The sequence below is a fragment of the Schistocerca nitens genome, chromosome 3 (assembly GCF_023898315.1).
Source record: "Schistocerca nitens isolate TAMUIC-IGC-003100 chromosome 3, iqSchNite1.1, whole genome shotgun sequence".
NCBI classification, from domain to species: Eukaryota; Metazoa; Arthropoda; class Insecta; order Orthoptera; family Acrididae; genus Schistocerca; species Schistocerca nitens.
The window spans coordinates 156,781,152-156,793,567 of NC_064616.1; the positions used below are offsets into that span (position 1 = coordinate 156,781,152).

Below are 12,416 nucleotides of genomic sequence, written 5' to 3' on the forward strand. Positions count from 1 at the left end.
GGTGGTGGGACGCAAGGGCCATCTGCACTGCTGTCACTAGGACGGTGGGAAGAGTCTGGAGCAACTCTTTTACTTTTTCTTTCATCTCTTAAATCGCCGTGGTTTGCACCAGTTTCCTTACTTGTGCAAACGTCTACGTTTCACAAGCGTTATGTCTCTGGTCCGTTTCCATGAACGTCTATCATTTCAGCCTGCTGGCCAGCATGATTTACGTCGGCACGTGAGCAGTGATAATATTTTGCATGCTTTTCCACACGAGGCTGTGCCGGTACAGCCTGGGGGTGGGGTGGGGGGGGGGGTGGGGGGGGTGGTATCCTTTCCCTTCGTGACATTACTAAAACTAAGGCCAGGAGTAACTTGTCTGGCTGGAGTGTCATTGGCGCACTGCTTAGTGTCGGCCTTACGGTAAGTGTTACACCCGCTATAGCTAGCAACGTGGTTTTTGGTGCAGTTGCATCTCTGGGGCGTTTCCTATGACTCGGCTTTGCACTCACGAGCTTCATGCGGCCCATCGCATTTTACTCGCTTGGGCGGCATAGTGGAGAACCTAGCTACATGATTTAGGCCTTGGCACCAAAAACATCGTGCCCCCTGGCCCTTGCTGCAAAACTTTTCAACCTGTATTCCAGTGATGTTCGCGATGTTTTGCAACTGGAATACTTTGCTGTTTTATATGTTGTCGATGAAGATAACCATAAACAGCAGGTTCTGTTTATTTGTGTATGGCATTTTCATGCGGGAGACGGCTCTGATGCTGAAACATAGTTCTTCCATGTCCTCTTTGAGGTTCATTTTTAAAGGTAGTTTCCGGAACACTGCCTTGAGCAGCTTGAGTGGCTCAAACGAGTGGGTGTAGTATGGCAGACCTCGGGCCTTAGACACACTCATAACCGCATCGTAATCCTCTCGCGATTTCATATTGACCTTAAATGTGTCACAGCCCGCTGTTCTAATCGCCTCAGGAGATTTGGACTAGACCGCACTATTTACGAGCTGTTGAAAGCTCTTAAAATCACTCGACCATTGTATAACAATGGCAGGAGATGCGGCCGTGTTTGGTCTACTTGGTTTCGTGTTGTTGTCATCAGCCGATGCGTCATGGAATGTGACATACCGGTTTGCAGCCGGTAATGGCTGTGCCTGTGTGAGCGCAGCTGCCCTTGTGGTGTGCTTCCTCTTCAGCAAAAAAAAATGGTTCAAATGGCTCTGAGCACTATGGGACTCAACTGCTGAGGTTATTAGTCCCCTAGAACTTAGAACTAGTTAAACCTAACTAACCTAAGGACATCACAAACATCCATGCCCGAGGCAGGATTCGAACCTGCGACCGTAGCGGTCTTGCGGTTCCAGACTGCAGCGCCTTTAACCGCACGGCCACTTCGGCCGGCCCTCTTCAGCACTTTTAAGCTCTCCTCGCTGGGGCGGTCGCCATTGGCAGCCTTCGTGCACACGGCAGAGAGTTCTTCTTTGTGCGCACATTACGCGCCTTGCTTTTTGAAGTGTCAGGCTTCTTAGTAGAGATTTCCCCAGAAGATGCTGCAGGGCGCTTCGTCGAGGATGTGTCCGCGTCGGGTTGTCCCCTCGCGGTCGTGTCCACCTCAGTCTCTGGTGCCTGGCCGGGATTAACCCCTCCAGGAACGTTAGACTTTCACCTGACCACAGCTGTGGTCGCAGAAGCCTCTGAAACGACAGCGCAGCTAGTAACTGCGCCATTTGCGCTTTCGCTGGCACTGGCGGTGCATGGGGCAGGTAACACCGGAAAACAGCCTCCTACCTACATCTAAAGCGCGCGCTACGGTGCTTGGGAGCAAGCCCCCGCCCACCACACTCGCTGAGTGAATTGACCGAGTCGTCTGTATGCGAGACCGAAGCCGCGCCCGCCGACATAGCACTCTTCGCAACATCATCCGTAACTCGCACTCTCTCTACTGTCTCTTTGGCCGTATTTATATATGGGAGCAGCGGACAGCTGAAGGGAACACCTGTTGTCATCTGCTGTGTGCACAGGTAGCAGCATCTAAATGGCCGCTTTCTCGGACACATTTTATTTAATAACTCGCTCATGAATCAATTTACAACCTTCGTAATGTTTATATGAGTAGAGTAAAGTTGGCTTACATTATAGAAAAAAATTTCAGATCGACTGCATTTAAAGTTCGACGGCTAGATTTTTAGAATGGAACTGACAGTAGAAGATGACCTCTAAATTACAACTGTAAGAGACCTTGTATTGATTGTTATTTACATCAAAGTCTTGAAACTTGTTATAGCTTTTGTTATTTAATGGTTTTCATCAGGTGCTGTAATCATAACTTTCTATCATTAATATAAATGGCACTTAATCTATTACAAATAAGGATGTTTTTGTTCCAAATTTAGTTTTCAGTAACTTACTCGAAAGTTAAGGTTCTTATATCAAACTGACGCTTCATACCAATTTTCATCTTTCTAAGTCTAATATTTAGCGCGTTCAGTTTTTCGTAAAAACATCGATTTCGACCAAATTATTGCTCCAATAAAGTTGAGACTTGTAACAGTTGAAACTGACACACATTTGCACATTCTGAACAATTTTTGGCTTCGTAGCTCTATTATTTAGCGCCACTTATTTTTTCTTCAAACGATGTATTTACGGAAACATAGTCATCTGATCACTCTGAGATTGAAATATCTTAACATTAATTTACCGAAGTGTATGTTGACAAAGTTTGGAAAAGCTACTAGAATTTTTAATTTCATTATAGTGCAATAGTTTGTATGCTACACACAGGCGCGTTATGGTGACGTGGCACTAGTAGCAGTGAAATGGGATAAGTCCCGGCACACCCGCTCGCCTCTGTATCTCTCAAATGATGGAAAGCTTGTTCTGCCACAAGTGGTAACATGTGAGGACACAGGATGTCTGCGATGTACCACTGTGCAGTCAGATTTGCTCGAGATAACATATGAGGACAAGGGATGTCCGTGTTGTACCAATTTGCAGTCAGATTTCCTCATTTCCTACCAGCCGTGACTAGAAGTCATACACAATGGCTCGACACACCATGGTGCAAACAGCAACACCACTGCGCCTCTCAGTGGAAGAATGGGATCACTCTCCAGGCCACTGTCATTCTCACCAACAATGATTTGGATGCTTTGGAAGGTAGGAGACGAGGTACTGGCGGAAGTAAAGGTGTGAGGACGGGGTCGTGAGTCGTGCATGGGTAGCTCAGACAGTAGAGCACTTGCCCACGCAAGGCAAAGGTCCCGAGTCTGAGTCTCGGTCCGACACAGAGTTATAATCTGCCAGGAAGAATCATATAACTCTGTTGGCAAAAGCCTTTCCGAGATTGATGTCTGAAATACTCCTCTGTGATACAGACAAGGGGGACATTGGGTCGAAAATTAAATCACTGAAGACTAAGGACTCTCATGGATATGATGGAGTGCCTGGCAGAATATTAAAGTACTGTGCTGCACATGTTAGCCCTGAATTTAGCCATATCTGTAATTTTGCCTTTAGGAATGGTCAGGTTCCTGAACGATTTAGGTAGTACTCAGTAGTAAAGCCGCTTTATAAAAAGGAAGAAAGGGATAATGTACACAATTTAGACCTGTTTCTATGCCATCAGTGTTTGCTAAAGTTATTGAAAAGGCTGTGTATGTAAGGATAATTGATCATTTTATATCACACAATTTGATATCAAATGTACAGTTCGGCTTTAGAGGTCGTTTAACAACTGAAAATTCTATATTCTCTTTTCTCTGTGAGGTACTGGATGGGTTAAACAAAAGGTTTCAAACACTTGGCATATTTTTTGATTTAACTAAGGCATTGATCGTGTTGATCACAAAATATTGCTCCAGAAGTTGGACCATTACAGAATACGGGGAGCAGCTCACAGTTGGTTCACCTCTTACTTTAGCAACAGACAGCAAAATGTCATTATTCACAATGTTGAGAATGGCTGTGATGTGGGGTCTGAGTGGAGTACTGTCAAGTGGGGGTGCCCCAGGGATCAGTGTTGGGGCCACTCCTGTTCCTTATTTATATAAATGATATTCCCTCTAGTATTACGAGTAGCTCTACATTATTTCTTCTTGCTGATGATACTAACTTGGTAATAAAGGATGTTGTGCGCAACATTGGCTCGGTTTCAAATAGTGCAGTTCATAACCTAAGTTCATGGCTTGTTGAAAATAAACTAACCCTAAATCACAGGAAAACTATGTTTTTAGAGTTTATAACACACAATTCAACAAAACCTGCCGTTTTAATTTCACAGAATGGGCATATGATTAGTGAAACTGAACAGTTCAAATTTCTAGGTGTTCAGATGGATAATAATCTGTCGTGGAAAGCCCACTTTCAGGATCTTGCTCAAAGACTTGATGCTGCCATTTTTACTATTCGAAAGTTACCTGAATTGAATGATCGTTCGATGCAAAAATTAGTCTACTTTGCTTATTTTCATTCGCTTATGTCGTATGGTATTATATTTTGGGGTAACTCTTCCCATTCTAAAAAGATATTTTTGGTTCAGAAGTGGGTGGCTCGGGCGATAAGTTGTGTAGGTTTGCGAACCTCTTGTTGAACCCTGTTCACTAGTCTGGTTATTTTGACATTGGCGCAGCTTTCACTTAGTTAATACTCGGCAAAGTTCAAACCTGCATTTGGATCTGACTTCCTTAACTTTTGTGCAGAGAGGTGTGCAGCATACTGCTGCACCCATTTTCAATAAGCTACAACAAGAATTCAAAAATCTTAGCAGTAATCCACGCACTTTCAAATCGAAACTGAAGAGTTACCTTATGGGTGACTTCTTCTATTTTGTCGATGAGTTCCTTGAAGAATGGAGATGATTCTTGTGTTGTATTGTTGATTGCGTTTACTTCAACATATGGCTCGACTTTTTTTGGGTTCATAAACATTTTATTTTTATCAGTTATTAGTTTTACATTGCAATTTCATGTACTGACACGTTTCATGACCTTGGAGATTTGCTCCTCAATTTGGTCCTACAGAGCTTCACGTGTAAATAAACAAATAAATTCTCATGTAGCCCAACACTGGGCCACTGTTACATCTGAATGCCCCACAGATCTGATATTGTATGATTCAACCAGCAAGACATTTGGAGGACCAGATTGAGGCCCCTTTGAAACCCTGTCAGCGGCTTCACACATGGATGTGGTCTCCATATTGCTCAAAATCTGATGCTGTACATACCCCTTATATATCCTTCCAGCCCTGGTAACAACACTAATGCACTCTGGTTACCATTCTATCTCACTCAGTGAATTGCAGCTGTAAATGTTTTCATAGCTGCTGATGGGGTGTACATATACAAAGTTATAATGACATCTGACTATGTCATCTAAGTGCTTCAGTTTCTTGTCAGGCAGTCTTCAAAATGAATTATGTTAATCTCGAATTGTCTTTCTTTGATTTATTTCTTCAATCTGCTTGAAGCTTAAAGTGGTATAACAGGAACACAGTTATAGTGTCAGATAAGTCATGCTTTTACATGGGGTAGGTGATCTGTCTATACTAGCAATAAATGTTTTAAAGTATTGCTGATGCAGTTTATTATGTAAGTAAATTACATCAATAAATCAAAAATTGTTACAGCAGAAGCAAAGAAGGAATTTGGAAACCCAGACCTGCCTGATGGAGTCCTTGGAAGAATATGGAAACTATCTGATATTGACAGTGATGGTCAACTGGACAGTGATGAGTTCTCTCTGGCCATGCATCTATTGAGGAATAAAGTGTTCCAGGAGAATTTAAATCAGACGCCATTTTCAGGTGGTCAAGATGATAAAATAGAAGTGTAGCTTGCAGCAAATCATATTGTGAAACAAATTTATATTTTATATGATATATATGTTAAAAGTTCAACTATTATTTTGATTTTCTACTGTACCTAAAATAAGGAAACTCAGAACAGTGCTACGCAAACAACCACAGACATGTCATAAGACTGAAATTCCCAGTCATTTTCTTGTAAACACTTACCAGGAATTAATTAGTAATAACTAAAAAAGGTATAAAACCTTATGTAAGATTAGCATGACCTTTTACAGAAAATATAAATGAAGTTTCACACAAGACCTTGTAATGATAACTTCACTGGACAAAAATATAGTCACCTCACATGTCAAAAATGCTACTTATTTCTTGGTTTTACAGGTAGTAAGGGAAGCAATTGTTCTGCAAGCATAAGCTACTTTTCACACAGCCCCAGATGTGATACAGTACAAAACATGTATTTTTGTGGTGTTTAATAAAGGTTGCTAGGGTGTAGTGAAGGAGTGGAAAAACTAAGTGAGTGCTTTCAATTAATTCTGAGTTTGGAAAGGCAGACCATGCAAGTAGATCACTACATACTATCCCATGGTTTAATTGCGTGGACAGGGTGATCAGAGAAATGAATATTTATTATATTCACTTTATGGTTATCTAAACTGTCTGATGAATTATGGTTACACTGTACGGAATTCAAGTTCTCAAAAATTTTTGAGTCATTTAAGAAGTCTATATTTAACTTAAAAGCTAAAATAATTTATGTATTCTTACATTTCTTACACAAAATATCTATCATTTATTTCATGTTTCGTAAAAAGATGCCAGTTGTACAACTGTGAGATCTGTACAGCTCTATTACAACCAGGGGCACTTTATTTGCAATTAATTTTATTGCTGATACATCAAATATTACCCGTACACCAAGTTCTGCAATACAATCAAGTTTTGTGAAATGTAAATTATCTTTACAATATATGTATGGCAACCCTCCTTTTCCTCTTTCCTCACTTCAATGTATGCTCAGCAGAAATTGCTGGAGAAAGCATAGTATTTGACTTTCACCGTAATAATTAAATTATGAGACACATCATATTTTATAAGAAACACCGCATCTGCACTCTACACAGTTAGTATGTGCTGTAATTATATGCACTTATTGCTGGGGTATTGAATATTTTAATGTAGCACTTTGAGGCATGTTTTATTTTTTATTTATGGCATTTAGGGCTTATCATTTTTATTACAACATAGTGTTTACCATCCTCATCATTCTTTACTAGTTTCATGTGTTATTCGGAAATTTACACATATAAGTAAGAATTTTGGGACATAGTCCATTTAACCTGAAAATTTACTACCAAGGGGCTTATTTGTTGAGGCTTCACAATTTCCTCATTGCTGCTGCTGACAAGAGAACCAGTATCTATGTGAATGAAGACTCCTTTATAGCTGAAACTTCCTGGCAGATTAAAACTGTGTGCCCTACCGAGACTCGAACTTGGGACCCTTGGCTTTCGCGGGCAAGTGCTCCACCAACTGAGCCACCAGTTCTGCAAGGTTCGCAGGAGAGCTTCTGTAAAGTTTGGAAGGTAGGAGACGAGGTACTGGCAGAAGTAAAGCTGTGAGTACCGGGCGTGAGTCGTGCTTCAGTGGCTCAGTTGGTGGAGCACTTGCCCGCGAAAGGCAAGGGTCCCGAGTTCGAGTCTCGGTCGGGCACACAGTTTTAATCTGCCAGGAAGTTTCATATCAGCGCACACTCCGCTGCAGAGTGAAAACCTCATTCTGGAAACATCCCCCAGGCTGTGGCTAAGCCATGTCTCCGGAATATCCTTTCTTTCAGGAGTGCTAGTTCTGCAAGGTTCGCAGGAGAGCTTCTGTAAAGTTTGGAAGGTAGGAGACGAGGTACTGGCAGAAGTAAAGCTGTGAGTACCGGGTGTGAGTCGTGCTTCGGTGGCTCAGTTGGTGGAGCACTTGCCCGCGAAAGGCAAGGGTCCCGAGTTCGAGTCTCGGTCGGGCACACAGTTTTAATCTACCAGGAAGTTTCATATCAGCGCACACTCCGCTGCAGAGTGAAAATCTCATTCTGGAAACATCCCCCAGGCTGTGGTTAAGCCATGTCTCCGCAATATCCTTTCTTTCAGGAGTGCTAGTTCTGCAAGGTTCGCAGGAGAGCTTATGTAAAGTTTGGAAGGTAGGAGACGAGGTACTGGCAGAAGTAAAGCTGTGAGTACTGGGCATGAATCGTACTTCGGTGGCTCAGTTGGTGGAGCACTTGCCCGCGAAAGGCAAGGGTCCCGAGTTCGAGTCTCGGTCGGGCACACAGTTTTAATCTGCCAGGAAGTTTCATATCAGCACACACACCGCTGCAGAGTGAAAATCTCATTCTGGAAACATCCTTTATAGCTGTTGCTGAATTCATGTTCCGAAGCATCCCATGAACTTGACATGTTCTTGAAATGTTTATTCAGCTTGTGTGCACAGATAGCTGGGTGAGTGTCTATTCAGGAATTCAGCACTACCACATTTTTCACCAGGGTATCATGTACAAGACAAAATTATTTTTTATTTTTCTAATTACTGTGAAATGTCCATTGTTTTCTTATGATATGCTGCACACGTCTATTTAGTTTTATTTTCAGATTTTGAAACTTTCACAGGTAGGTGTAGGTGCAACGTCATCATTATATGAATGATCAAACGCAGCCGTCTGCTTGTTTTAGCGGTTATGATCACCTATCACCTTACGTTTCTTGCAAAAACTATTTGTTTCATGTTTTGGGTCAACATATTCTCTGTTGAGCACTGCTAATCCTTAATTTAATGTCACTATGTCACACTTCAATAATTTAACTGGAAATCCATGGTGGGTGTAAGTTGCAAGCCATTTAAGCTAGTCCTGTGAATATTGTCATTAATAAATTTTACTAAAAAACATTCAACAACGAAGGTCACATAAATCTTTCGTTATTTAAAACAACCAGTTTTGACAGACTTTGCTATCATCTTCAGGTTTATTTGTTTATTTATTTACGTGCCAAGTTCCGTAGGACCAAATTGAGGAGCAAGTCTCCAAGGTCATGGAACGTGTGAAGACATGAGATTGCAACATAAAAGTAATAACAGATAAAAATAAAATGTTTATGAACCAGGAAAAAGTCAGCCCATAATGCAATCAACAATACAACAAGTATCAGCTTAATTTTTTGAGGAACTCCTCAACAGACTAGAAGGGTAGCTTATTGAAAATGGATGCAGCAGTATACTGCACACCTTTCTGCACAAAAGTTAAGGAAGTCCGATTCAAATGCAGGTTTGATATCTGCTGAATATTAACTGAGGAAAGCTGCTTATTCTTATAAATAATATATATTGTTAACAAGGAATGAACTTACACAACTTATTGCCCGAACCACCCACTATCTTTTTAGAATGGGAAGAGTTATCCCAAAATATAATACAATACGACATAAGCGAATGGAAATAAGCAAAGTAGATTAATTTTCGTGTCGAACGATCACTCACTTCAGGTAACTTTCGAATAGTAAAAATGGCAACATTAAGTCTTTGAACAAAATCCTGAAAGTGGGCTTTCCACGGCAGATTATTATCCATCTGAACACCTAGAAATTTGAACTGTTCAGTTTCACTAATCATATGCCCATTCTATGAAATTGAATTGTTGAATTGTGTGTTATAAACTCTAAAAACATAGTTTTCCTGTGATTTGGCGTTAGTTTATTTTCAACAAGCCATGAACTTGGCTCATGAACTGCACTATTGGAAACCGAGCCAATGTTGCACACAACATCCTATACTACCAAGCTAGTGTCATCAGCAAGAAGAATTAATGTAGAGCTACTCGTAATACTAGAGGGAATATCATTTGTATAAATTTTCTCTTGTGTTCACTAACTTCATGCAGACACTCCTGTCAGAAAATGCATGCCGTAAACAATAAAAAAGCCACAAAAAACAAAAAAGTGTACCTCTTAACACTTAAGACTGTCATAACCATGTATGTCAGAACTATTTTCTCCAACACGGATTTTATCTGAAGTGATGCCCCAAAATTAGCTCTATCCTACCCAATATCCCTCCACGCCATTCATCATAAGTTTTTGTTAGCCCTCTAAATATCTTTACAAACTCTATGTCCATCTTTATTATGCTTCCTTACTTCACAGTTAATAATATCCTTATGATGCAAAACTTATTGTATGCACCCTCCTGCTTGCACTTGCTCCATCCCCATCCCTGGTAAAAACATCTTTTTCAAATGGAAAGCTATTTTCATCACAGCTATTCTATACATTTCCCATTAGTGCCTCATTTTTCTGCAATTATTTTCCATAGCTGGTAAACTTGCATACCTCTTTTGCTAACAGTTGTCTTTTTAATGCAGCACCCTGTTTGCTACATAATACTGTTCTATTTTTAATCAAATTTCGAAGTTGTGGAAACACTTCTACTATCGCACACTTAAAATGTGCTATGTGCTTCATCTATCTCACCAAATAATTTCTACCACCTCATGATGTTTCTGATCAGAGTGATAATTTGATTCTGTATTTCATATGGTATTAAAAATAATGTCCATTGTTCCTGTCATTAGCATCTAACAGATAGCTGTGCACAAGATCCAGTTCTCATGACCACCAGATCAGCATTTACAACAGCTGTTAATGCTAATGATAAGAGAGAATACCCAGTTCTCATGACCAACAGAACAGCAGTTGCAACAGCTGTTAATGCCAATGATGAGATAGGTAGGAGCTGTATTTCATGCAAATAGTGTCTGCAGGCATCACAAGGGAATGATTCAGCTTCACAGAAGTGAGTGAAAATTTTGCATGAAGAAAACATTTTTAATAATACTATTTGTCTGCATGGTATGAATTAAATGCTCCATAGGCCCAAGGAAAATTATCTCAATTTATAAAATTTAACGAATATAGTTATGCAGATTGTCTTAAGCTCCATTTGACAAAAAAGGACTCAGTAAATGCAATACAAAGAATGCTGATTGTGGCCAAAGCTGGAGGCAGTCAGTGCCTTTAACTTAGAACAGCCTTAACTCATGATAACAAAGTATAGGAATTGTAATATATTTTTATCACTCTCTGTTGTAAAGTGTCAAAGCAGTGCAGCAAAATTATTTTCACAACATTGTCTGAAATACTAAATGTATTTAGTCACATCACTGATTGTATTTATGAGTGAAACCTGCCACAATTCACAGCCACGTCATATAGCCACATTTAATAACAAATATGTACAGATGTTCCATTTTCTACAAGGGCAATTTCAAGGGAGAGACTATCAGAAGGAGGCTGGATTGAGGGCAATAGATGTTGCAGTGAAACTACACATAGAGTACCTTTTCAGCACAAATCCCTACAACTTAAATTTGTGTGAGTAACTGACACACGTCACATATGTATGTATTTAAGGATTAAGCAGACTATATAGAAATTGAATATTTCTTTTATATACTGTTCTGTAGCTTTAACAAATTGTATGAAATGCATACTACTGTAATAATGCTTTTTTTATACTTTATTTACGTCTACCAGCTTTGAGTGAGCCCATTCTCAAGCAGTATATAGATGCAGTCTAGCTGCAACAGACAAACAGGACGAAAATTTAATACAAGATACAAAGAATATATAAATGAAAGTGAAAACAAACTGTCCATGTGTAGTATGCATCTTCCAAAAAAAAAAAAAAAAATATCTCTGCAGCAGACACCAAGTGCCAAACACACACACCAGTTTATGAGCCAACCAAACAATCATCCAATTTTCTTTCAGCCTACAAATATCCCAACCAATTTCACTCAATGATTACAGCACTAACTTGTTCCCTTGACTGATTGTGAACTGATTATCTTACACTCGTTACAGTTAGGTTCTATAAGATGCTGCTTGGTATTACACAGACAAACTTGGATTTGTCTTGTCTGTTTTACACCTAATAAGACAAATAAAATTTGAGAGAGAGCTGTCGACAAGCAAACAGCTAATACAAAATGAGAAATGCAGCTGCACTCTGTTACTTAAGGAGCTGGGAGCTAATGACTTTTGGAATTGTTTAAGAATGGATTAAACATGTTTTTAGGGTTATTGACTGTCATAAAACCATATTCTGAAAAAATAAATAGACTCATCATAGAAGCTGCAAGCTGCAGTGAGAGGCTGTTAGCAACATTATGGTTTCTAGCCACTGTCAGATCTTACAAGGACCTCAAATTCAGTGTAGTTCTATCCCCACAATTATTATCTAAAATGACTTCTGAAACCTGCAACATGATTTACGGTTGCTTGAGGAAATATACCATGCTGCATCGAAACAAATAAAACAAATGATGTTCATGTAAACTTTATTAATTTACTTTTGTATGTAACATAAAAGATATCCCCTGTAAGTTTAAAAAAATTCATTTCAGATTAGAAGAAGAAAGAATACAACTGGTGGTGGTGCACATCACCTAATAACTACAGCAACAGCTGCACAAGAAATGCAGCATGTAGAAACTGTTAGAACTGTAAAAAAGGTCCTACACTTCATTATTCATAGCAGAAGGCATAGTTAACACTTGCAGTAATGGAACAAATATATTTTATGA

The 12,416-nt window shown here is 39.8% G+C and overlaps 1 protein-coding gene across 1 annotated transcript in view; it reads left to right on the forward strand.

Moving 5' to 3' along the window:
* Positions 1-5,835, forward strand: part of LOC126249536 (EH domain-containing protein 1-like) — a 170,060-nt gene extending 164,225 nt beyond the window's left edge. Inside the window, exon 7 of the mRNA XM_049951199.1 lies at positions 5,615-5,835. Coding sequence (XP_049807156.1) covers positions 5,615-5,820 — 206 coding nt within the window. The 3' untranslated portion in view covers positions 5,821-5,835. The remainder of the gene's footprint in view (positions 1-5,614) is intronic.
* Positions 5,836-12,416: the final 6,581 nt, after the last annotated feature.